Genomic DNA, 26951 nt, shown 5'->3' on the forward strand with positions numbered 1-26951 from the left:
CATATAAATTAAAGAAAGTAATTGCTGGATATAAAGCAATAAAATATGAAGTCTTTAAGAGATGAGGCTAACTAAGAGAAATGCTAGAAAGATATTGTTGAGATTTTTGAGTAATGACAGGATTGGAATTCTCTTGTATAGAAACATAGAAAACCTACAGCACAATACAGGCCCTTCGGCCCACAAAATTGTGCTGAACTTGTCCCTACCTTAGAAATTACTAGGCTTACCCATAGTCCTCTGTTTTCCTAAGCTCCATGTCTCTTAAAAGACCCTATTGTATCCGCCGCCACTACTGTTGCTGACAGTCCATTCCATGCACTCACCACTCTCTATGTAAAAAACTTACCCCTGACATCTTCTTTGTACCTATTCCCCTGCACCTTAAACCTGTGTCCACTTGTGGTAACCATTTCAGCCCTGGGATACACCTCTATCAGGTCACCTCTCAACCTCTGTCACTCCAAGGAGAAAAGGCCGAGTTCACTTGATCTGTTTTCGTAAGGCATGCTTCCCAATCCCGGCAACGTACTTGTAAATCTCCTCTGCACCCTTTCTATGGTTTCCACATCCTTCCTGTAGTAAGGCAACTAGAACTGAGCACAGTACTCCCAAGTGAGGTCTGAGCAGGGTCCTATACAGCTGCAACATTACCTCTCGGCTCCTAAATTCAATTCCACGATTAATGAAGGCCGATACACCATATGCCTTCTTAACCACAGAATCAACATGTGTAGCTGCTTTGAGCGTCCTGTGGACTTGGACCCCAAGATCCCTCTGATCCTCCACACGGCCAAGAGTTTTACCATTAATACTTTATTCTGCCATCATATTTGACCTACCAAAATGAGCTACTTCATGCTTATCTGGGTTGAACTCATCTGCCACTTCTCAGCCCAGTTTTGCATCCTATCAATGTCCCTCTGTAACCTCTAACAGCCCTCCAAACTATCCACAACACCTCCAACCTTTGTGTCATCAGCAAACTTACTAACCCATCCTTCCACTTCCTCATCCAGGTCATTTATAAAAATCACGAAGAATAAGGGTCTTAGAACAGATCCCTGAGGCACACCACTGGTCACCGGCCTCCATGCAGACTATGACCTGTCTACAACCACTCTTTGCCTTCTGTGGGCAAGCCACTTCCGGATCCACAAAGCAATGTTCCCTTGGATCCCATGCCTCCTTACTTTCTCAAAAAGCCTTGTATGGGATACCTTATGAAATGCCTTGCTGAAATCCATAGTCACTATATCTACTGCTCTTCCTTCATCAATGTGCTTAGTCACATCCTCAAAAAATTCAATCCGGGTCTTAAGGCATGATCTGCCCTTGACAAAGCCATGCTGACTAATCTTAATCATATTATGCCTCTCCAAATGTTCATAAATCCTGCCTCTCAGGATCTTCTCCATCAAATTACCAACCACTGAAGTAAGACTCACTGGTCTATAATTTCCTGGGCTATCCCTACTCCCTTTCTTGAATAAAGGAACAATATCCACAACCCTCCAATCCTCTGGAACCTCTCCCGTCCCCATTGATGATTCAAAGATCATCACCGGAGGCTCAGCAATCTCCTCCCTCGCCTCCCACAGTTGCCTGGGGTACATCTTGCCCAACTTCAATTGATCAGATATTTGAGGTAAATAAAGGCAATAAGACAAGAAGGTATTCATTAAAAATGATAAAACATCCTCAGTTAGAGAAGGTTGGCTTTTACAGAGAAATGTTAAGTCCTAGGAAAAGAAATCCGAAGCATATAATGGTTAAATACAAGAGAGCAAAGGGAATCAACAACCTCTTGTTGTCACAAGAGGTCAAGAAGACATTTTCATTTGGATATTAAGCTGCCAAGTATATGAGAGCTTGGTGGTTACAGACACGAATTCTTAATCTATTTTTCTGAAGTTTTGTATTCACTAGGGGAAATGGTAATTTGTTGTGCAAAAACTGATTCACAGTTGCATAGTTTTCTGTGTTTGTTGGCTGAATCTCAATTATTCCTCTTGCCCTTTTCACATATTCAAGAAACAAGAATTGTCTAAGGCTGGTTTCCTCAAAGCCATTTCAATCTGCTGAAAATACCGTGGAAACTGTTACTTTACATAACAAGTGAAATTTTAAAACTTTGGGAAGGAAAAGTTTCAAGGAAGTTCCCAGCCCAATGAATATTGGTTATTGGCAATTTAAGAAATAAAATTTTATTGTACATACAAGAGAAAATCTGCAGAAGCTAGAAATCCAAGCTGGTCAGGCAGCATTTATAGAAAAGAGTATAGTCTACGTTTCGGGCTGAGACCCTTCATCGTGTCTGGAGAAACAAAGATGAGGAGTCAGCGTAAGAAGGTGGGGAGGAGAAGAGGTGATAGGTGAAACTAGGAGGGGGGTAAGGGTGAAGTAAAGAGCTGGGAAATCAATTGGTGAAAGAGATAAAGGTCTGGAGAAGGGAGAATCCGATAGGAGAGGACAGAAGGACATGGAAGACGGGGAAGGGTGAAGAGCACCAGTGGGAGGTGATGGGCAGGTAAGGAGATGAGGTGAGAGTGTGAAAGAGGAATGGGGGGGAGGTGTATTACCAGAAATTCGAGAAATCGATGTTCGTGCCATCAGGTTGGAGGCTCCTCTGATGGAATATAAGCTGTTGCTCTTCCAACCTGAGTGTGGGCTCATTGCAACAGTGGAGAAGACAATGGACTGACATGTCGGAATAGGAATGGGAAGTGGAATTAAAATGGATGGCCATTGGGAGATCCCCCTTTTCTGGTGAACAGAGTATAGGTGCTTGGCAAAGCAGTCTCCCAATCTACATCAGGTCTCAACAATATACTGGAGGCCACACCAAGAGCACTGGATATAGTAAATGACCTCAACAGATTCACAGGTGAAGTGTTGCCTCATCTGGAAGGACTGTTTGGGGCCCTGAATGGTAGTGATGGAGGAGGTGTAGGGGCAGGTGAGGCATTTGCTCTGCTTGCAAGGATAAGTGACAAGAGGGAGACCAGTGGGAATGGACAAGGGAGTCGTGTAGGGAACGATTTCTGTGGAAGGGGGGGGGGGTGGTGGGAAAAATGTGCTTGGTGGTGGAATCCTGTTGAAGATGGCAGAGATTCTGGAGAATTATGTGCTGGACGTGGAGGCTGGTGGGGTGGTAGCTGAGGAGAAGAGGAGCCCTATCATTGGTGGGTTGACGGGAGGACGGGTTGAGAGCAGATGTGCACGAAATGGAAGAGATGCAGTTGAGGGCAGTGTTGATGGTGGACAAAGGGACACCCCTTTCTTTGATGGAGGACATCTCCTTCGTTCTGGAATGAAAAGCCTCATCCTAAGAGCAGATGCTGCAGACCCAAAGGAATTGAGAGAAGTGGATAGCACTTCTACAAGTAACAGGTTTGAAAGAGGTATAGTCCAGGTCATGCTCAACATTTTGGACAGCCAGGCCAAAAAGGCTCCTAGACTGGCAGGAAATTTCGGATGGTCTATTTATGTTGTGACACAGGTTTGAACTGGTCCTTTATATTTTAAAGGGCTAATGAGAGTAGGGTTTTCTTATTCTGTTAAAGAATTATCTTTGTTACTGATACTACTACTCCTCATTAGCCAGAAAATTTAAAAGGCACTTATGGGAAATTCATAAAGCCTGTGAACTAGCATACATTTTAAGGATTTAAGTGTTGATTTAAGAAAAATTAGTTGAACTTCATTACATATCAAAAAGAAACATACAACACAGAAGTAGGAACTTGCAACCCATCTTATTCATGCTGACCATGATCCCTATCTATGCTAATCCCATTTGTTGCATTAGGCCTGTGTACTTCTTTGCCGTTACTATCTACATTTATACATTGTAATTATATCTAGCTCCACCAACTTCTCTGGAAACTCCTTCCAGGCAAACACCAACCTCTGTATGAAAATCTTACTCTTCAGATCTCTTCTAAATGTCACCACACTCCCCTGAAACCCATGCCATCAAGTTCTGGTCTCCTCTGCTCCAGAATAAAGATGATGAAAATCTTGTAACAATTAAAAGGAACAGCAGAAAAGAAGTTGGATGCAATGGGAGATGTCACCTGCTGCTACAGGGAAGAGCAGTTTAGAGTCAGCGCGAGGAAGAGTGGAAAAACATCATCGCCACCAATAAAGTCCAGGAGGCAGCAGGAGATTGAGTGACTGGTTCGAGAAGGGAAACTGCTGAGGAAACAACGGAAAAAAAAGTCCCAGATAGTGAGAGGGAAGGCCTCAACTAACTTCAAGCAGACATCAAGAGCCAGCTGACAAAGTTGTGAAGAGCTGAGAATCTAAGGAAGCTGCACAGAAAGAAAGAACAAACAAGAACACAGTTCGACAAAGACCTTTTAAGTTCATTAAAGGTCTCTTCACACTGGAGAAAAAGTGGCACTTTGAAAACATCAAAGCAGGAATTGGAAGAGCACCTGGAAAAGATTCACCCCAACTCGCAAAGGTAGGAACATATGATCATTCCATCCAACATCCTGCCATTTCAGCCTCCCACTTCTGACCTGGATTTTGACCCTCCATGATGGAGCGAAGCAGCAAAGGCAGTCTGACAGGCAAGAATGGCAAATGCTTCCAGGCCTAATGGAGTACCATGTAGGTTTTATAAGAATGCACCAGATGTCTTGCAGTTTCTCTGGATGCTTGTGAGGGTAGTATGGCAGAGGCCAATAATACTCAAATTGTGGCGAAGGGCTGGTGGTATCCTGATTCCAAAAGAAAGTGATGCAAAAAATATCAGTCAGTTTTGACCAACCTGCCCTCTGAACGTTGAGGGGAAAATCTTCACTCTAATAGCACAGAGGCTGGCCAGCTACCTGGAGAAAAACAAGTACATTGATACATCTGTGCAGAAAGCAGGAATTCCAAAGTTCTCTGGGTGTTTGGAACATACAAACATGATACGGCACCAGATCCAAGCAGCTAGGAAGGACAAAATAAATCTCTTATGTGTTCATCCAGGACCTCACCAAAGCATTCGGCTCAATTCTCCATGCACTCCTCTGGGAAGCATCTGAACTTCTGCCAGATACCGGAGCCCATCACAACACTGGTGAAGTTGTGCTTTCAAGACCTGCAGTTGTGCTTCACAACAGCTGGTTTTACCACAACCTGGCAGAGTCTGGAAGTAAGCATTATGGCAAGTTGCACTATATCACCCATAGCCTTCACAGTGGCCATGGAGGTCATTACCAGGCCTTCACGATAAGTGGTAGGTGGTGAAAGAAAAAGTGCTGGACTTTTTCTTCCCCCTATTAGGGTTGTTACGAACCCCATAACTGGGTCACTTACCAGCAAAGATAGAGAGGTCTGTTGAAGTCTGATGATACTATTTTTAACAGTATTTATTAGTAAAAATACACAAAAATAATATCAATGCAAATATACAGATAATATACATCGTCAATACTAAATCTAAAAGTGCGGGTATAATAATAATCAATAAGAATTAAGCTCTGTCGTTGTCTAGGGGATAATGTATTGTCTGATGGAAATATGAAGTTCACTCAGTTCATGCAGGCTGCAGCCGTTGGGGACCACTGTGTTGCAATTGTTGGAGAGAGAGAGAGAGAGAGAGAGAGAGAGATAGGATGGGAACAGTTACCGCTACGGGTTTTTTTCCAACCTTCCTTATGATTTCGATCCATCAAGTGTCTCATTGTCGTGGCCGTTCAATAGTGACCTCTCCTTTAGCTAAACCGTTCTTCCGTGGTGAGCCTGTCACCCCAGACAAGGGAGGACGCACACAAGCCCCCACCGGCTTTCAATATCAAATGCTGTCAGGGGATTTCTAACGTTTCTCCTGGTGCGTCTAAAGGAGTTGTTCCCCAGACCCCTCTTTTATCCTTACTCATGGGGTCTCAGATGTCAATCAGGTTGGGATGATGCAATCCCTCAACCAGACCATTGTTGTCCCGAGGGGTTTCAATGAATAGTACAGTACTCAATACACAATTCCGTCTCCAAGAGACAATGGCCACTATCAGTGGTTCCGTTCCACTGAGGTCAGGACACATTCCAAACCTTGGGCATTCTGAGAGTCTCTCTCTCTCATTTCCTGAGTCCTAGACCCGAATTAATAGCGATCTTGCAATTCTCAAAAAGGAGGGGGTGACTTTGTACCCTTTGGCCCCTCAGAGTAGCTTCACATTCGTAACACCCCCTTCCTTCTCGGATTTTTGCCACAGGTAAAAATTAATTAATACAGAGTCTTACAGGATTTCAGAATCTAACACAATACAAAAGAGTTTTTTTTCTACAGAGTAATACAGTTATAGAGTCAATTCAGCATCTAAACAGTTAGCAATTACATTGTCACTTTCTTTAATATCTTAATATCTTGTACCTTAATAAATTCTTGTAGCATCAGACTCCAATTTAATAACCACCTATTTTTATTCCTTTTCTTCAGCAAACAAAACTAAAGAGTTGTGATCTTAGTTTATGTGTATATTACAAAAGTTCATGCAAATACTAATCTTTATTTTACTTTCAAACTTAACAGTCGATCTTCCATGGGGTCATCTTTATTATTCACATGCTTTGTCGAAATCCCTTAAAACCGGATCCTGTTATTTAAAGTGGCATCCCATCAACCCTCGCCCCTTTTCCTGTTAACTCCCATGTGGTTAGCTTGTGCACCAGTGTGGAATAGGCTCTTGCATGCTCCTTTCATAGGAGTTATTTTATCAACAATGTTTTCCAAACGTAGCCCATTGGCTGAATTTCCACACAATTCTTTATTTTTAAGCAAGTCGTTAGTTTTATCAGTTTAAAATCTGCAAGCGATCCCTCTTTGTCCAAACAGCATTTCAAATTCTGCCTCCTCACAGCACACTCTTGAATAACAATAGCGTGTGGGGCACCTTTACATTCCAAATCAAACTGTAATTGATTCGCAGGCACCGTATTAACAAGCCATTATCCCTTCAGCCTGCTTACTGCTTCTGACATCAATTCAGACTTTAAAATTTCTTCATTCAATTTAGGAACTACACTTTTCCCTTTCCCTTCAATAATAATATTCACCTCACCACCTTTTATCTCCTCACTAACTTTTAACACACCTTCGGACACAAACAATTGGGAATTCTCACTTCCCACTAGTACCATGGTTAACCCTTTCTTCACTGAACCAAGTCCATCTGACCCACAAGGACTGCATTCCTTTTCGACTGAATCAAATACCTCAGACTTTTCCTGAGTTCCATTACTAGGTTCAGTACCATGTGCATCCACCTCTTGAACACACTCAAACGGGACATCTGCCTCTTCCAGGCTTTCAATACCCATCCCCTTTTCAAATTCTAAGTTCCCCTGATCCTCCCAGTTACTCTCTGGACAACTCCCTTCTGGAGTAAACTCAACCCTGCGGGCTGAAACAACCTCATCTGCCAACCCAGCAGACTTCTTCAAGGTAATGGCATCCTTTTCATCTAGGACTACCCTCATTTCATTATTGGGAACACCTTTAAAATTTTCAACTTCTTCAAACAGTTCTGTCAAGCCAGACAGATCATCCATGTCCAACCCTGGACCTTCTTACAGCCTTATCTGTTTTTCATTTTTAATCCGTGCCTCTATAAATTTCCTCCTGGCTAAGGGTAGGTCTACCTCCTCTCCCTTACTCTCTTCCACCTCCATATTCTCCGTTTTACCACCCTCTAACCCCTCTTGGTACAGGGTCGGTAAAAACGTCTCAGCCAAATCGATACTGGCCTCTTTCTCAGCTGCCTTTCTCGACATGCTGTGAGAGGTTGCGCATGTGGGATAGATCTTGGAATCTAGGGGCGGGTCCTCAACACTTACAGGCTTGCTCGTCAACTCCATGGCCGACCAAACTTCACCACCAGCTAAATCATTACCCAGAAGGATGTCTACGTCAGTTCTCGGAAATTCTGATCGCACCCCTATTTCCACTGGTCCAGATACCAGCTCAAAATTTATAATGATCCTATGCAAAGACACAGCTTCTGTCCCTTTTCCTATGCTTCTCAAAGCCACCTCTCCAGTCTTGGGACCAAAATCTAGTACCTTACTGTGAATCAATGACAGATCAGCTCCAGTGTCTCTCCAGATCCACACTGGAACTGGTGTGTCTCCCTCTTTCACAGACATGTTTCTTTCTAAAATAAATTTCTCAGGCCCCTCTCATATTCTGTCTACCTGGGGCTTTCTCGTTGATTTACTGATCACCACAATACATCCTGTAGGGATTGCTGCTTTCCCTTTTCCTGTCTCCTTCCTCGGAGCAAGGCACTTAGATGCAATATGACCCACCTTTCCACAATTAAAACAGGTCTAGCCAGGACCCGTCCTGCTTTCTTGCCTTTCCTCCTCCTTATTTTTACCACTAGCTCCCGGCTGGATCTCTGCCTCAGCCGGCGGGCTTTCTCTACCGTTCCCATGGTCTTTCTGGTAACTCTTATGCGAGGAAAACTTTGTCTTGCGGGTTAGGGCATATTCATCTGTGAACCTAGCAAATTCGGGTATGGACTTATTCGGCTTCTCGTTCAGATACATCCAGATATCATCTGAAACACAACCTTTAAGTTCCTCAATCAGAATTAACTCCCTTAACCGCCGAAAATCTTCTTCCACCATTTCTGCAGCACACCAACGATCCAAGAGCACACCCTTCTCATAGGTAAACTCTGTATACATCTGATTCCACCCTTTTTTTAAATTTCTGAACTTTTGTCTATAGGCATCAGGTACCAATTCATAGGTCCGAAGAATGGCCTCCTTTACTCCCTCATAATTCTCAGACTCCTCCTCCTCCATGGACAACGCCGCATATGCCCATTGTGCCTTCCCTTTTAACACACTTTGTAACAACGCCACCCACTGCTCTTTGGGCCACTTCTGACTCACTGCCACCTTTTCAAAATGGAAGAAATAACTATCAACATCCGTCTCCTCAGACGGAGGTACTAACCTAAACTCCCTACTAACATTAAATCTCTCCTCTCGGTCTGACCCTTGAGCTCTTTGCTCTTGCTTGAACTTCTCCATGTCCAGCTCATTTTGCCTCTGTTTCACCTTCTCCTCATACTCCCTCTCTTTTTTGGCACTTTCTTTTTCCTTTTCAGCTGCTTCAAGCTGTTTTAACTTAATTTCATGTTCCAACCTTAATTTCTCCAACTCTAACTGAGCCGTCCCACTAGCTGATGCCTTTTCAGGGATATTTTCCAATACCTCAGCCAAAAACACATTCTTCACAATATAATACTGAGTTATGGCCCTCTGCACCTCCTGCTTTTTCATTGACAACCTCACCTCTGCGAGACTTAGTCCTTTCACAATATTTATCAAGTCCGACTTTGTGGCAGTCTCTAGCACCTCCAGAGTCGGGTTTTCTATGAATTCGTCTACGTCCATCTTTGCTGGTTTCCTGTCTGGTTACCCGCGCAACCAGATCCAAGTTTGGACTTAAAAGCCCGATTTACTGGCCCTCCAATTTGGTATCAAATCTTAAGATGAGGCCCCACATTGTTACGAACCCCATAACTGGGTCACTTACCAGCAAAGATAGAAAGGCCCGTTGAAGTCTGATGATACTATTTTTAACAGTATTTATTAGTAAAAATACACAAAAATAATATCAATGCAAATATACAGATAATATACATCGTCAATACTAAATCTAAAAGTGCGGGTATAATAATAATCAATAAGAATTAAGCTCTGTCGTTGTCTAGGGGATAATGTATTGTCTGATGGAAATATGAAGTTCACTCAGTTCATGCAGGCTGCAGCCGTTGGGGACCACTGTGTTGCAATTGTTGGAGAGAGAGAGAGAGAGAGAGAGAGAGAGAGAGATAGGATGGGAACAGTTACCGCTACGGGTTTTTTTCCAACCTTCCTTATGATTTCGATCCATCAAGTGTCTCATTGTCGTGGCCGTTCAATAGTGACCTCTCCTTTAGCTAAACCGTTCTTCCGTGGTGAGCCTGTCACCCCAGACAAGGGAGGACGCACACAAGCCCCCACCGGCTTTCAATATCAAATGCTGTCAGGGGATTTCTAACGTTTCTCCTGGTGCGTCTAAAGGAGTTGTTCCCCAGACCCCTCTTTTATCCTTACTCACGGGCTCTCAGATGTCAATCAGGTTGGGATGATGCAATCCCTCAACCAGACCATTCTGGTTGTCCCCTGAGGGGTTTCAATGAATAGTACAGCGCTCAATACACAATTCCGTCTCCAAGAGACAATGGCCACTATCAGTGGTTCCGTTCCGCTGAGGTCAGGACACATTCCAAACCTCGTGTATTCTGAGTGTCTCTCTCTCTCATTTCCTGGGTTCCAGACCCGAATTAGTTGCGATCTTGCAATTCTCTAAAAGGAGGAGGTAACCTTGTACCCTTCGGCCCCTCAGAGTTGCTTCACATTCGTAACAGGGTGTACATAGACGATATAACAATACTAACCACCAGTGCAGTATGCACCAAGCGACTACTTGGAAAGCTACAGGAAAACATCAAGAGGGCCAGAATGAGAATCAAACATCTCAATAGTCAAGGGAATGCTGAAAGACATAAAATTCTTCATCAGTGAAGACCTAATTCCAACAGTGTCTGAACAGGCTGTCAAAAGCCTGGGTAGATGGTACAACACCCGCCTTACAGACAAAGAGCAGGTGCAGCAACTAAAACAACACATTACTAATGGCCTGTATAACATCAACAAGACCATGCTGCCTGGAAAACTACAGCTCTGGTGCTTATAGTTTGGACACTTACCCCCCGTGATGTGGCCACTCACTGTGCATGAGGTCCCACTAACAACTATGAAGAAGTTCGAGTGAACCATCATGTCGTTCATAAAGAAGTGGCTCTGTGTCCCATGGTGTCTTAGTAACATCAGTCTGTATGGTAAAGGAGTCCTTGAACTACCTTTCACTGGTGTTACAGAGGAATTCAAGTGTTCTAAGTTGTGTCTACAGATGACACTCAAAGACTCTTGTGACAAGACTATCAGTAGTGCTGCATGGACTTTATCAGCTGGACAGAAATGGACTCCAGCTGATGCGATGCAGCGAGCAAGAGTAGCCCTTAGCCATAGTGACGTTGTGGGGCAAGTCCAATGGGGCAGGGCTGGTTTTGGTTTGGCAGCAAGTGGACCCACCTGGCACAAGGCCGCAGAGCAGAGGAAGATAGTTGTTGAGAAAATGTGGCGACAAGAAGAGTCAGAAGGAAGTGCAAAGGCTGTCTCCCTGGTTAAGCAGGGGCAGTGGGCATGGTGGGAAAGCATTGAGAGGAGGAAAATCAGTTGGAAGGACATATGGGAGATGGAAACAGATAGACTTAGCTTCTCATCATAGCTACATGTGATGTGCTTCCCTCAAAGAAAAATCTCCGCTAGTGGTTCAGTGAGGACCCAACTTGTTCCCTGTGCCTGATTCCAGCAATCCTCAAGCATATCCTAGCAAGCTGCAAAACCAGCCTCACACAGGGTACACATGTGGCATCACAGCCAGGTTTTGAAGAGTCTGGCAGTGCCTTCTAAACTACCCCATCACTTGTGTCACCATTTTCAAGGAACTTATGGACTTGTATTCCAAAATCTCTCTTTGGCCAATAGCTCCCCACAATTTTATTGATCTACTAGAATTTGACTTCTCAAAGTGCATAGTTTCACAAATTCTTGTATTCTCAGTAGACTTACTAATCAGATCAAATGTATTCTCATCCAAATCATTTAAATATATGGCAAGCAACAAAGGTACAGCACCAATCTCTTCAGTTCACAACTTGTAATACTCTTCCAGTCAGAAACAACATCCATTGACCATTACTTTCTGCCTGCCATCATCAAGCCAATTTTGGATTCTGTTTACTAACATGCTGTAGTTCCACGTGCCTTACCTTCCCCATGTCTACTATGTGAGATCTTGTTAAAGGCCTACTAAAGCCCAAGTAAACCATGTCTACCACTCTGCCTTTCTCAATTTTCTTAGTTCATTTTCAAAGTATATAGGTAGATTTGAGATTCATGATCTTCTCTGGGAAAAAAAAAATGTAGGCTTCTCCTGATCAGTCCCTGCCTTTCCAAGTGAAAGCTAAAAATCAGTTGAACAATTTTTGGACAAATCTTTGTTACAAAATAGATCATTTACATAAAGTTCCAAGGACTTTTTTTAAAGAACTTTGCTACAGTATTCATAGAAAACTAGAATCCAAATTTTATTAGTGTAGGCAAGAGAAGAAAGAACTACATTCAACAGTGCTTTTCCATCCTTTTCATGTCTCTTCACAATGAATGTAGTATTTTTCTGAGATAGAGCTGCTGCTGGTGGGTTCAGCGGGAGACGCACATGGAGTGAGTACTGTCTTAGATTCGCTCCATAATCTTTACTTTTTTTAACCTTTGATCACCCTTATCCAACTTGTTTTTACCTACACCAAAAGTTTTTTGCTATTTTTTTGAACTTATTGTTAAGAGTTTATTGTGAATTTTTGAAGATATGCAAACAGAAATGTCTCTTAGATCTAAAGGACGAGAACCTGGGTGCAATCCGAACGGTAATGGAAAGAAGCAAGCTCATCCGCAACACACTCAATTAACTTATGAATTGTTTATGGAGGTTTTGGATAAAAAATTTGATGAACTACAACAAATTTTTAAACAAGATATAAAGGCTTTTCAAGATTATATGCTTAAGACGGATTCAGTAATTAACCAGCAGCAAGTTCTTATTGCATCTCTGCAAGAAGACGCTCGGAAACGAGATTTGACTATTGAAAAACTGCAACAGGATTTAATTTCGACCACTAAACTGGTGGAAACACTTAAAGCCAAGAGTGTCGACTTTGAGAATCGGTCCAGAAGACAGAACCTACGTATACTTGGTCTCCCAGACGGCATAGAAAAAGATGACCCTTCAAAATATTTTGCTCAACTATTAAAAGAAATGTTTCCGTCGATTTTCCCAAATAATCCTCCGTTATTGGATCGCGCAGATTGAATTCGGTGTCGATCATCGAGTGCTACAGCTAAACCTTCGGTTGTGATTGTCCAGTTTCATTACATACATGACAAAGAACAACTTATTCGTGCGGCTCGGCGGGCAGGAATGGTTAAATTTCAAGATCACTATTTCCGTTTGGTTGAAGATTTTAGTCCTGAAGTTATGAAAAAAAAGGCTTCTTTTTAAACCGCTGGTGTCTGAATGTTATGAGAAAAATCTAAAACCTGCGCTCTTATACCCTGCAAAGCTTAGAATTTCTCCGCCAAATGCTCCACGTCAGCTTTTCCTTTCAACATCCGAAGCGAGAAGTTATCTGGAGGAGAACTTCCCTACTGCTACAGACACCAGTTTCTAATAATTGAATGATTCTGATCGTGTAAGATGGATCTCGATTTCTTAAACCAGATTTAGCCTCTGGTTATTGGTGTAGGTTTATCTTATACTTTATATTTAAGTTAAAGTGTGTTTTTGTCATATTAACCGCTTGGTTTTATGCACTTTAACCATTATACTACATTTTGACTATTATTTTTGTTCCTTTGAAGGTATATTTTTAACCCTTTGATGGTGAATTCTTTTTCATTAAGATGGTGGTTTTTTGGAAAATAGTTTTGGTTTTGTTTAAGATGGCATTTTTTTTTCTCTCTTGTCTTCTTCCTACAATGCATCGCTTATCATAGCTTAAATATTTTTAGTTTTGTCTGGGCTATAGCCCGATTTATAAGCTTTTAGTGACTATATTCTTTTTTTTTACAACTAACTATATTTAGAAGTATGGTTTTTAGTATAGTGACTTTAATTTTTAAAGTCGGGGTGGTTTTTTTATGTATATCCTTTATTTACGGAGTGGTCTTCCGCTGACATGCGGGTAGTGTTAATCTCATTTTTTCCTTTTTCTAGCCATATTTTGGCGTTTTCTTATCTTTTTCTTGTAGGGGTGGGGCTTAGTTTGTTTTCTAATTTTATTTTTCCTTCACCAGTTTGTTTTAGTTTTTTTCATTTGGGCTGTTTTTGAACTTCAAGTATGTCTGCGTTGTTGTCACTTCCGGGTCTGCTCTTTATTTTTGTTCCTCTTCCGGGTGCATGAGTTTATAATTTGGTTAACCCTTTTTATACCAAAGGGTTGATTTTAGAATTATGGCTCAGACCATTAATTTTGTGTCTTGGAATACTAATGTTTTAAACCATCTGATTAAACGAAAGAAGATTTTCAAAGTATTCCAAAGACTTAATGCTCATATCATTTTTGTACAAGAAACTCATGTGAGGAAGGAGGGCAAATATCGCTTTTTTAGGTCTTGGTGGGGTCAACAGTATCATTCGAATTCGAATGCCAAAGTAAAAGGTGTTTCAATTTTTATTGACTCCTCTATTGCATTTGTTCAACACGATATCTTTTCGGATCCGAGTGGTAGATTTTTGTTAATTATGGGTTTACTTTGTAATAAAAAGGTTGCTTTGGTTAATGTTTATGCTCCAAATGTGGATTGTCCTGATTTGTTTAAGTCCTTATTTACTTCTTTACCCAATCTAAATGAATATAAGTTAATAATGGGTGGTGACTTTAATTGTTGTTTAAATCCTTTGATGGATAAATCTTTATCTATTCAGACTTTACCCAATAAGTCGGCCACTTGTATTAACTCCTTTTTGACTGATAATGGAGTTTTTGATGTTTGGCAATTTCGGCATCCTAACAACAAAGAGTTTTCTTTTTTCTCACATGTTTATCATTCTTATTCGAGAATTGATTATTTTTTTATTGACTCTTGTTTTATTCCATCAGTAATCGGTTGTAATTACGATATTATAGCTATCTCTGACCATGTTCCATTAAAACTTTCTATTAAATTTACGGATACAGTTTCTAATGCCAGACAATGGTGATTTGACTCTACCTTACTGCAAGATCAGGACTTTAATAAATTTATGAAGGAACAGATCGATTTCTTCTTTTCAACTAATTCCACAGATGATATTTCTTGCGGAACACTTTGGGACACTTTTAAAGCGTATATACATGGACAGATTATGTCTTACTCTGTTGGTTTGAGAAAATGTATTAAGAAGGAAACTCTATTATTGGTCGATAAAATTAAAGAGATTGACAAGAAATATTCGATCACTCCTAGTAAGGAGCTTTACAAACAAAGGGTTGAACTTCAAATGGAACATAGTTTATTACTTACATCTCCAATTGAAAATCAATTAATGAAAACCAGATCTGATTTTTATATACATAGTGATAAATCAGGTAAACTGTTAGCTAGTCAGTTGAAGAGTGCTTTGGTTAAACGTCAAATCACTAAGATTCGTCAGCAGAATGGGGATTTGACAGTTAACCATGATGAGATAAATAAGTCATTTCAAGACTTTTATACCTCCCTGTATCAGTCTGAATTCCCTCAGGATCGTAATAACATGTGTGATTTTCTTGGGAAATTAAATTTCCCAAGATTATCATCCGATGATCTTTCAATATTAGATACTCCTATTACGGATGCAGAAATCAAAGGGGTTATTTCCTCAATGAATTCTGGAAAAGCACCAGGTCCAGATGGGTATACAGTAGAATTTTTTAAATGTTTTTCCGCTACTCTTTTTATAGAGCTTCCATTTCTTTAATATTGAAGAAAGATAAAGACCCCACTGACTGTGCATCCTATAGACCAATATCTTTATTGAACGTAGACTCCAAGATTTTTTCCAAGTTACTGGCATCCAGGTTGGAGAAGGTATTACCCCAAATTATTTCAGAAGATCAAACTGGTTTTATTAAAAATCGCTATTCTTTTTTCAACGTTAGGAGATTACTGAATATTGTTTATACTCCTTTACATTGCACTTCAAAATGCGTGATTTCATTAGATGCGGAGAAAGCATTTGATAGAGTTGAATGGCCATACTTATTTAATGTGTTGGAGAAGTTTAATTTTAGTCCGACGTTCATTTCTTGGATTAAACTGATTTATCACACTCCAGTAGCCTCAGTGTTTACTAATAATCAAAGATCTCCCTTTTTTCGTTTATTTCGGGGCACTAGACAAGGATGTCCTCTTAGCCCATTACTATTTAACATTGCTTTAGAACCTTTGGCAATTGCCATCAGAGAATCACAAGATATTTTGAGTATTAATCGTGGGACAGATATTCATAAGTTATCTTTGTATGCAGATGATTTATTATTATTCATTTCTAATCCTGAGAAATCCATTCCAGCAGTTCTATCATTGTTGGCTCAATTTAGTGAGTTTTCTGGGTATAAGTTAAATCGTAATAAGAGTGAATTGTTTCCTTTGAATAGACAGGTCCCAATATATGGAAATTTACCTTTTAAATTAGTTAATGACTCTTTTATTTACTTAGGGATTAAAATCACAAAAAACCATAAAGATTTATTTAGGTTTAATTTTTTACCCTTAATTGATCAGATTAAAGGCTTGTTTACTAAGTGGTCACCATTATCTTTATCTCTAATAGGCAGGATTAATGCTATTAAGATGGTTATTTTACCTAAGTTTTTATATATTTTTCAAGCGGTACCAATTTTTATTCCGAAATCTTTTTTTACTAATGTTGATTCAAAAATTTCCTCATATATATGGCAGAATAAAAATCCCAGGTTAGGTAAAATATATTTACAGAAGACAAAGAAGGAAGGTGGGTTAGCATTACCTAATTTCAGATTTTATTATTGGGCAGTTAATATTAGATATTTGTTATGTTGGTTGAAAGACTGGGGTGGATCTTTTGGCCCTCATTGGGTGAGTTTAGAAATTAAATTGGTACCAGGTTACGCTCTGGGTTCTATTTTAGGGACTTCTCTCCCTTTTGCTCTTTCTAAATTGCCGAAACGAATTGTCAACCCAATAGTTAAACATACTTTACGTATATGGTTTCAATTTCGGAAATTTTTCGGGTTGACTTAATTTGTTTTAAATAGTCCTATTGTATCTAATTGCTTTTTCCACCCTTCCATTATAGATCAAGCTTATTCGACTTGGAAAACTAAGGGATTACTAAGATTTTCTGATTTATTTTTGGACAATTGTTTTATGTCTTTTGAGCAATTATCTAATAAATATAATTTGCCTAGATTTCATTTTTTTAGATATTTACAGATTAGGCATTTTTTAAGTACTGTACTTCCTACGTTTCCAAATTTTGTGCCTTCAGATATTTTGGAGAGTTTGTTTGAATTAAATCCTTTTCAAAAAGGGCTTATATCAAAACTTTATAATATAATTATGAAGATACGTTCAGAGCCCCTTTATAAGACCAAAAATGATTGGGAAAGAGAGCTTAATCTTATTATTCCTATTGAGAATTGGGATAGAATACTTCAATTAGTTAATACATCTTCGATATGTGCCAAACATTCATTAATACAATTTAAAGTCGTACATAGGGCCCATATGTCCAAGGATAAATTAGCTTATTTTTATTCTTATATAAATCCTATTTGTGATAGATGTCAATTTGAAACAGCATCTTTAACTCATATGTTCTGTTCATGTCCGCTTTTGAAAAAATATTGGAAAGATATTTTTGATATTATCTCTGTGGTTTTGAATATCGATTTACAACCTCATCCTATTACCGCAATTTTTGGTTTACCAATGATGGAGTCACTGCATTTATCTTCTTCCGTCTGCCGAATGATTGCATTTCTAACTCTGATGGCAAGAAGATCTATATTGTTGAATTGGAAGGAAATTAATCCTCCCACTGTATTTAATTGGTTCTCTCAAAGTATGTTATGTTTAAATTTAGAAAAAATTAGAAAGTGGTGTATTCAATACTTCTATTAAATTTGAAAAGATATGGAGACCATTTATTCAATATTTTCATATGATGTAATATGACCCTGTTCAAAGTTCATTTGATTTTCAGCTTTAATCTTATGTATGTTGAGATGTTCGGAGTGGACGACATTGATGATTATGTATTCTTGTGAGATATTATAAACAGCCCTTTTTTTCTCTTTTTCTAGTTTTTCTTCTTTTTTTCTTTTTTCCTTCTTTTTTCTTCTTTATTAGCTATTAGATTAGTAGATTAGTTAATTTGCATAATATTTTTTCTTTTTTTATATTATATATTATGAAATATCTAGATTTACCATGTTCATACATATACTGTATGGTTCATGTTTTGGTAAACTCATTTATACTGTAACCATTGCTTATGTATTTTTTATGTGTAATGGGATTTTGTATGTTTGTAATCCCTTTATCAATATACCATTTGTATTTTGTTCATATTATTAATAATAATTAAAAAATTGAGAAAGGAAAAGGAAAAGAGCTGCTGCTGCAATATTGGAAATATCAAGTCAAGTCATTTCAACCGTAACTGCTGGTACAGTGCATAGTAAAAATGAGACAATGTTTTTCAGGACCATGGTTTACATGACACTGTACAAAAACTAGACTGAACTATGTAATAAAAAAAAACACAGAGAAAGCTATACTAGACTACAGACCTACACTGGACTGCATATGTGCACAAAAACAGTACCGGCATTACAATAAATAATAAACAGGACAGTAGGGCAAGGTGTCAGTCCAGGCTTTGGGTATTGAGGAGTTTGATAGCTTGGGGGAAGAAACTGTTATATAGTCTGGTCATAAGAGCCCAAATGCTTTGGAGCCTTTTCCCAGATGGCAGGAGGGAGAAGAGATTGGATGAGGGGTGCATGGGGTCCTTCATAATGCTGTTTACTTTGCGGATGTACCGTGTAGTGTAAATGTCCGTGATGGCAGGAAGAGAGACCCCAATGATCTTCTTAGCTGACCTCACTATCCGCTGCAGGGTCTTGCGATCCGAGACGGTACAATTTCCGAACCAGGCAGTGATGCAGTTGCTCAGGATGCTCTCAATACAACCCCTGTAGAATGTGATGAGGATGTGGGGTGGGAGATGGACTTTCCTCAGCTTTCACAAAAAGTAGAGATGCTGCTGGGCTTTCTTTTCTATGGAGCTGGCGTTGAGGGTTTCTCCGTCAGATGAACACCAAGAAATTTGGTGCTCTTTACAATCTCTACCGAAGAGCCGTCGATGTTCAGCAGGGAGTGGTCACTCCGTACCCTCCTGAAGTCAACAGCCATCTCTTTTGTTTGTTCACATTAAGGGACAGGTTGTTGGCTCTGCACCAGTCTGTTAGCTGCTGCACCTCCTCTCTATATGCTGACTCATCGTTCTTGCTGATGAGACCCACCACGGTCGTGTCATCGGCGAACTTGATGATGTGGTTCGAGCTGTGTGTTGCAGCACAGTCGTGGGTCAGCAACGTGAACAGCAGTGGACTGAGCACGCAACCCTGGGGAGCCCCCATGCTCAATGTGATGGTGTTGGAGATGCTGCTCCCGATCCAGACTGACTGAGATCTCCCAGTCAGGAAGTCTAGGATCCAGTTGCAGAGGGAGCTGTTCAGGCCCAATAGGCACAGCTTTCCAATCAGTTTCTGAGGGATGATTGTGTTGAATGCTGAGCTAAAGTCTATGAATAGCATCCGAACATATGAGTCTTTTTTGTCCAGGTGGGTTACGGCCAGGTGGAGGGTGGTGTCAATGGTGTCATCTGTTGAGCCATTGGGATGGTACACAACCTGCAGGGGATCCAGTGAGGGGGGCAGCAGGGTCTTGATATGCCTCATGACAAGCCTCTCAAAACACTTCATGATGATGGATGTAAGTGCAGCAGGACGGTAGTCATTTAGGCAGGATGCTGAAGACTTCTTTGGCACGGGGACGATGGTGGCAGCCTTGAAGCACGTTGGAATGGTGGCGCTGCTCAGTGAGATGTTGAAAATGTCAGTGAGAACATCTGCTAGCTGGTCTGCACATCCTCTGAGCACTCTACCAGGGATGTTGTCTGGTCAAGCAGCCTTCCATGGGTTGACCCTGCACAGGGTTCTTCTCACGTCATCCACGGAGAAGGACTTCCTCGCCACCACGTCATTTTCCGCCTCAAACTGGGCATAGAAGTTATTAAGTGCATTTGGGAGGGAGGCATCACCTGCACAGTCAGATGATGATGTCCTGTAATTGGTGATGTCCTGGATGCCCTTCCACATGCGCCGCGTGTTGCCGCTGTCCTGGAAGTAACTGTGGATTTGCTGGGCATGTGCACGCTTTGCCCCTCTGATGGCTCGGGACAGTTTGGCCCTTGCTGTTGTTAAAGCTGCCTTGTCATCTGCTCTGAAGGCAGAGATGCGGGACCTCAGCAGCGCACGCACCTCTGCGGTCATCCATGGCTTCTGGTTGGCACGTATAGTGATGGTTTCGGACAGAGTAACATCATCAATGCACTTGCTGATGTAGCTGGTCACTGATGCTGTGTACTCCTCTAAGTTGGTAGAGTCGCCATCGGTTGCAGCCTCCCTGAACATGTGCCAGTCAGTGTGCTCAAAGCAGTCTTGAAGAGCAGAGATGTCTCCTGCTGGCCAGGTTTTCACCTGCTTCTGAACTGGTCTGGAGCACCTGACGAGCTGGCTGTATGCTGGGATTAGCATAACAGAGATGTGGTCTGAGTAACCAAGGTGGGGGCGGGGCTACGCGTCGGGAATGTTTGTGTAAATCAGGTCCAATGCTTTCTCCCCCCTCGTTGCAAAGTCCATATACTGATGGATTTGGGGAGCACTGACTTAAGGTTCACGTGGTTAAAATCACCGGCGACAATAAACAGACCATCAAGATGTGCGTTCTGCAGTTCGCTAATAGCCCCGTACATTTCACAGAGCGCCTCCTTAGCATTAGCGCTGGGGGGAATGTAGACACCAAATATAAGGACAGAGGTGAATTCCCGTGGCAAATAAAATGGTCTGCATCGAACTTCTATAAACTCCACTAATGATGAGCAGTGTCTGCAAACCAGCACAGAGTTCCTACACCATTCTGTGTCAATGTAAACACATACACCACCACCGTGAACCTTACCAGAGACAGCTGCATCTCTGTCCAAACGAAACAGAGCTAGCCCGTCTAGCTGGACGGCAGCGTCCGAAATCCCATCAGTGAGCCATGTCTCTGTGAGGACATACGCTGAGCAAACTCTGTACTCCCGCTGAGTATTACGTTGGAGTCAGATGTAGTCCATTTTATTGTCCAGGGAGCAGACATTGGAAAGCAGAATGGATGGGAGAGCCGGCTGGCTAGGGTTTGCTTTTAGCCTGGCACGGACCCCTGCCCGTTTACCTCACTTCTGCTTCCTCGCACATCGCTTTCGACGTCTCCATCTCCGGCTCCCAACAATCAGGCAAGTCTGAGGATTGTAGGCCTGTTCCCCTATATAGCAGGCGATATATGCATTATTAAATATTATCAATCAGGAAAATATTAATAACCTGATCACCAGAAATTGTGATTGAAGCATGTATATTGCCTAGAGCGGGGGTCGGCAACCCACGGCTCTTTCATCTCTGTGCTGCGGCTCCCTGTGGCTTTGGAAAATAAATGGTGAGTATTTAATTAAAATGTATTTTATGTTAGTTTGTTAGTTTTTGAAATTTAATTCTAAATTTGAAGATTATGGTGATCTTGTACAATCTAAATAAAACGTTGTGGCAACCCATTTCCTGGCACATCCGAACCGGCTCACAATTAGCCAGCGTTCAGGCTAAGGGAGACAGCCTACGGGGGTTTGTGAGTACGTGTCTTTTGGAGAATCCGCGCCCTGGGGGGGCGGGTTGAGGGAGGCTTAAAAGCAAGGCTGTTTAGTTTGAATAAAGTTATCTTTGACTGCAGTTTACTGACTGCGTGTAGCACACCGCTACAATGTGTTTTTATCGCTATTAATATACGTCACCACTGCCAATGCCTGACACCCGCCAGTGCGTGATTTCTTTAATTTTTCGATCCAAAGTAGGCTAACTATGGAGAATTCTAAAAAAAGAAAAGTGACTGAAGAAAACAGAACGTTTAATGATACGTAGACAGATTCATTTGCTTTCACTGTTGACGAGACTGGTTTACCGGTATGCTTAGTATGCAATGAGAAACTAGCAAACAACAAAAAGTCAAATGTCGCAAGACATTTCCAGAATAAACATGCAGCCTTTGCTCAAAAATATCCGGATGGAGATGAGAGAAAAAAAGCCGTTTCGGAACTGATGCGGAAGGTTGATCTGAGCAAAAATCATTTCAAGAAGTCTGGAAAATCAACTACATACGCTAGTTATGTTGCCGCTCAGGCCAAGAGGCACTGTGCGCTCAAACATTTCCTCCAGAATGCACAGAAGTAATGGATGTTGTCATTCAGATTGTCAATAAAATAATGGCAAGAAGTTTAAATCACCATCAATTCCGTTTGTTACTGGACGAGCTGGAAAGCGCATATTCTGGATCTCATGCTGCACAACAAAGTCCGGTGGCTGTCCAGAGGGGAGGTGCTGAAATGCTTTGTCGCGTGTCTGGAAGAAGTGAAAACTTTCCTGGGCAGCAAAGGGCTCACCTTTCCTGAGCAGGAACAGCCAGAGTGGCTGGAAAAGGTACACTTCATGGTAGACATGACAGCGCACCTGAACACGCTGAACACAGCTCTTCAGGGGAAAGGACGTACAGCCCTACACATGTTGGAGGATGTTTTGGCATTCGAGCGCAAGTTGACAGTGCTTGCCAGAGATTTACAGAAAGGCACATTGTCTCACTTCCCCAATTTGAGAGAGTTCAAACAAGGTCACGACATGATAAATTCGGAGTATTTACATTCTGCAATCATCGCAATGCAAACATCGTTTGGGAAACGCTTCTGTGAGTTCAGAGAGGAAAAAAACACATTATCCTTCCCGGTCACTCCCCTAAGCATCGATCCATCCCTACTGAATACGACTGCATTGGCAGGTGTGAGTCAACCTGATCTTGAGATGGAACTGGCCGACATAGCCGACAAAGACATATGGGTGTCCAAGTTTAGACACTTGACAGCAGACTTTGATGATGTTGCCCGTCAGAAGGTCGTTCTTGCTCAGAATCACAAATGGAGTGATATTGAAAACCGCCCCAAACCGGACAAACTTGTGTTCGAAATATGGAATGCTATCCCCGACATTTATGTAAACATTAAAAAGTATGCGCTTGGAGTCCTGTTGATCTTTGGATCCACATATGTATGTGAGCAGGTGTTCTCCAACATGAACTTTATTAAAAACAAACATCGCGCATGCCTCACAGATGACAGCTTGCGATCCTGTGTAAAGATGAAGGTGAGGTCATACAGCCCTAATGTGCAGACGCTGTGCGCTGAGGTCCAGGAGCAGAAATCCCATTAACCAAGTATGATAAATATTTTAATTGCCTATTATTTTACATATATTCATATTTTTTCATTGTTCAGTGAAATAGTCCTTTTATTTTTCAGGTTGACAGCTGGCTGACGTTATTTTTGGTTTGCTGCTGGCGGAAAATTTAAGTTCGGCGTTTTTCATAAATACAAGAAGGACTCAAATAGACATTGAGTATTTTACTTAAAAGTAACCTTCAACACAACGTCTTTTTTTCGGAGTTCAAAATGTTTTTGGTGCATGCAGAAATGTAATTTCGTTTTCTCTGCAGGAGTTCATCGATTTCATAAATGCAACACATTATAGTTTGTTTATACATAGCATAAAGGCAAAAAAAAACGTATGCAGTGTTATTTCATTTTAAATGTCAAACTTTTGTGGCTCCCAGTGTTTTCTTTTCTGTGGGAAACGGGTCCAAATGGCTCTTTCAGTGGTAAAGGTTGCTGACCCCTGGCCTAGAGCATTGAATGTAACAGATTTTTTTTAAAATTACACCATAGATTCTTGTATATATACATGGGAAACCAGATAGAACATTGGTTTAATATTTTGTTGTGCTTATAGGGTGGGAATTTGGACTGACTTAGTTAAAGTTGCTCGTAAGCAAGAAGTTTGGGATGTTTGCCGTGTTGCTTGTCAATTTTGCCTGCTGTATGATGATGGACGATGGAAATCAGAAAAAAGTGGGGAAGGTAAGATCAAAGAAATGGTTGTATTATGTTTTAAAAAGTACATAGTTCATCTGCATACTTTGGAAAATGTATCATGCGTGCCATTTTTGATTTATTTTAGGTGATAATGCATCAAGTATTACTGTTTCTGATGCTCAATTAGACAGTAGTCCTAGGATCTCATCATTGTTTTTACATTCATCACGCAAAACATTTTATTCTAGTGTTGATGTAATCAGACTACTTGCTGATATACACTTCATTAAAGGAGAGGTAGGTAGTTCATTAATATGTTGGTTTAAATTATCATAAATCTCAGTGGTTCCTTTCCTTCCACAATTGCTGCTGAACTCATTGAGTCCCTCTAGAAGATTATTGTTTTAGATTTCACTATCTGCTGTCTCTCCAAAAATAATAAATTTGTTTAGTGACATTTATTTCTTTAATTATTGAGTTAAAGGTTTATTATTACATCTTCCTTGTTCAGGCAACAATTGAGTTGTTAAGATCAGAGGGTGCACTGTTCAACAACAAGGCAGTTTTCCCAGGAGACAAACAAACTCATTCTCCAGGCTTTGTAGCCAAAAATTTAGAGGAATCTCCAGAATGGATTACTTACAGGTATTTCAATCTTTTCTTTATCACTGTTCCTCTTTTCTCAAATTATTTCTCATGCATAAAGTGAAATAGATTTAAAGAAGATATAATATACAATTTTTCTTAAAAGCAATAAATGCGATAACAGCTTGAAGATCTCAAGTCTTACAAAAGCATGATGTAAGAGTTAGAGATAAAGATCCAGTATTAACATGTTAATATGGAAATGGTATGTGGATTCTAGTTTGCAGTTTTGAGGTTGTGAAATTAAAACAAAAGTCTTTTCAGCTGAAACAGCAGGGCCTGATTAAATGTTTGAACTGATAATATTTAAGAACTATAAGAGTGCTAATTGCTGGAATCAGAATGGTGAATTTCCTGCTCCTCCTGGACCGCAGTCATTGCTGGAAAACCACTTATCTCTTTTTTGCAGTATTTGCAACCTTACTTTCACTGCCAATTTCACCAAAGTTCCTGCAAAGGATGGGAATAAGTGAATCTCAGATGGTGGCTGAGGTTTTTAGAATGCCTATACCTTCTATTATGCAATTTCTATTCATCTGTTGACTGTTCATAGAGCCATGGGGAACTACAGCACAAAAAAGGCCCTTTGGCCCATATAATCCATGCCAAACTGTTATTCTGCCTAGTAGCCTCAACAGGGACCTGGATCGTAACCCACCATACCTGTCCCAATGGAGTCATAGAGAGCTATAGCACAGAAACAGCTGCAGTTCTTAACTATTTGAAATGCCAAAAGGAAGGGAGTAAGATCGTGATGCAGAAAGTGGAACAAAGTATAAGGTGCATTCTTCTGTTATTTGCATCCTATACATCAGAATAATTTTTGGTTGTGATATTATTGGGTGAATTTCATCTCAATATGCATCATCTAAACTGTTTTTCCCTTCTCCTCGGAAGGCCTCAGCAATAGAGTTAGATCCAGCACTGACTGCACAAAAAATTGGCAGATCTTCCCTCCCCCCCCAACTTCCCTACCATTTGGTTAGTTCTTCCTACTTTTCAAATTTCTTATAATTTTTATAAGAATATATTTCTTATTGTAATTTATAGTATATTTATGTATTGCACTGTACTGCTGCCACAAAACAACAAATCTCTCGACATATGTCAGTGGGGTTAAACCTGATTTTGATTCTGATTATCAACATTAAGGGTACAGAATAGTTTTAAGCAATGATGACCAGTTCTAACTGAAGCAAGTCACTTTACATTGATCTTTTGCCTGTGGACTCAGATGAAAGAATACTATAATTGCACCAATTAATTTAATGTTCAAAGTTAAAACTACTTCCAGCATTCCACTGAAAAAGCATATAAATCTGCATTGTAATTCATGCACCTGTTTTTGGAGGGGTTTTGAACTTAGTTTCAACTGTGGCAACAAATAGTTCATAGCACTTAAGTCCCAGCTCTGTACAATCTACAATATAAGATATTGCTAATATGGAGGTACAATGTAATATTCTATCCTTAATACTTATGTATTTATTTTCAGAAACTGGATAGATTATCTGTCCAATTCTGCCACACAGAGCTTTCTACGAGCTGCAGAACTGGGTGTGCAATTAAATGAAGCAATCATTGTATGCAACGCTGCAGTCTATATCTGGAATTATAATCACCACCTGTTAGTTGCTGGGAGATATAAGGAGCTTGTGAAACCATTTCAGGCACTTCTTGATGCATTGAAGAAGACAGGACACTGTGGGTAAGTTTGCGTGTCCAGTGATAGCATGAAAAAGGCCAGTTTTCCTCTCCCACCAGCATAGCATGGATTGGCCATAAAAAAACTGAACTTTCTCTCAGGTTTAATGTTACTAAAGGAAACGCTAAATGCCCACATTTATGGCATTTTGAAAAATAGTCATGAAAAATAAAACAAGGAAACGTGTACACATTATGAGCCTTAAAGACACCGCCAGTATTACATATAACAGGCAGAATTAACACTATTGTGAATGAAGAACAATTCTTTTGAGGGTATTCAATAAGGATCATTAACTGAAACATCAACAGAAATATTGATATGCATGCTAATACTGTTTGTTATGTTGTACACAAGTCAATAAAGGATATGACCCTTAAGAAATTGTTTTTGTTATTCAATAGGCAAACTGTGCTTTTAGTAATGCTATGCAATGGTCTATGTCAAGGCTTGATTCAACCTTGGATACCAATTAGCACTGAAAAAAGTGAATCTGACAAGGGTTCTCCACATCCTGATAAGAAAAAGCCACCTGCAAAAAAACTTGACAAAACAAACATTCCACGGGCTTTGTCTGTTGATCCTGCAGGTATTCCTCACTTAAATGAAGCTCTCCAGGTATGGGAATTTGCCAAGTATTTTTACAGGTTATGCTATTGTTCTGAGTGCATTCCTCAAGCT

General features: G+C 40.5%; 1 protein-coding gene across 1 annotated transcript in view; it reads left to right on the forward strand.

Annotated features, from left to right (window-relative positions):
* The window catches only part of LOC132379569 (cilia- and flagella-associated protein 46), a 236555-nt gene that overhangs the window by 68654 nt on the left and 140950 nt on the right, over positions 1-26951 (forward strand). The window contains exons 15-19 of the mRNA XM_059947632.1: positions 23838-23965; positions 24066-24217; positions 24432-24565; positions 26061-26273; positions 26675-26888. Coding sequence (XP_059803615.1) covers positions 23838-23965; positions 24066-24217; positions 24432-24565; positions 26061-26273; positions 26675-26888 — 841 coding nt within the window. The remainder of the gene's footprint in view (positions 1-23837; positions 23966-24065; positions 24218-24431; positions 24566-26060; positions 26274-26674; positions 26889-26951) is intronic.

This window comes from Hypanus sabinus, chromosome 22 (genome assembly GCF_030144855.1).
Source record: "Hypanus sabinus isolate sHypSab1 chromosome 22, sHypSab1.hap1, whole genome shotgun sequence".
Taxonomy (NCBI): domain Eukaryota; kingdom Metazoa; phylum Chordata; class Chondrichthyes; order Myliobatiformes; family Dasyatidae; genus Hypanus; species Hypanus sabinus.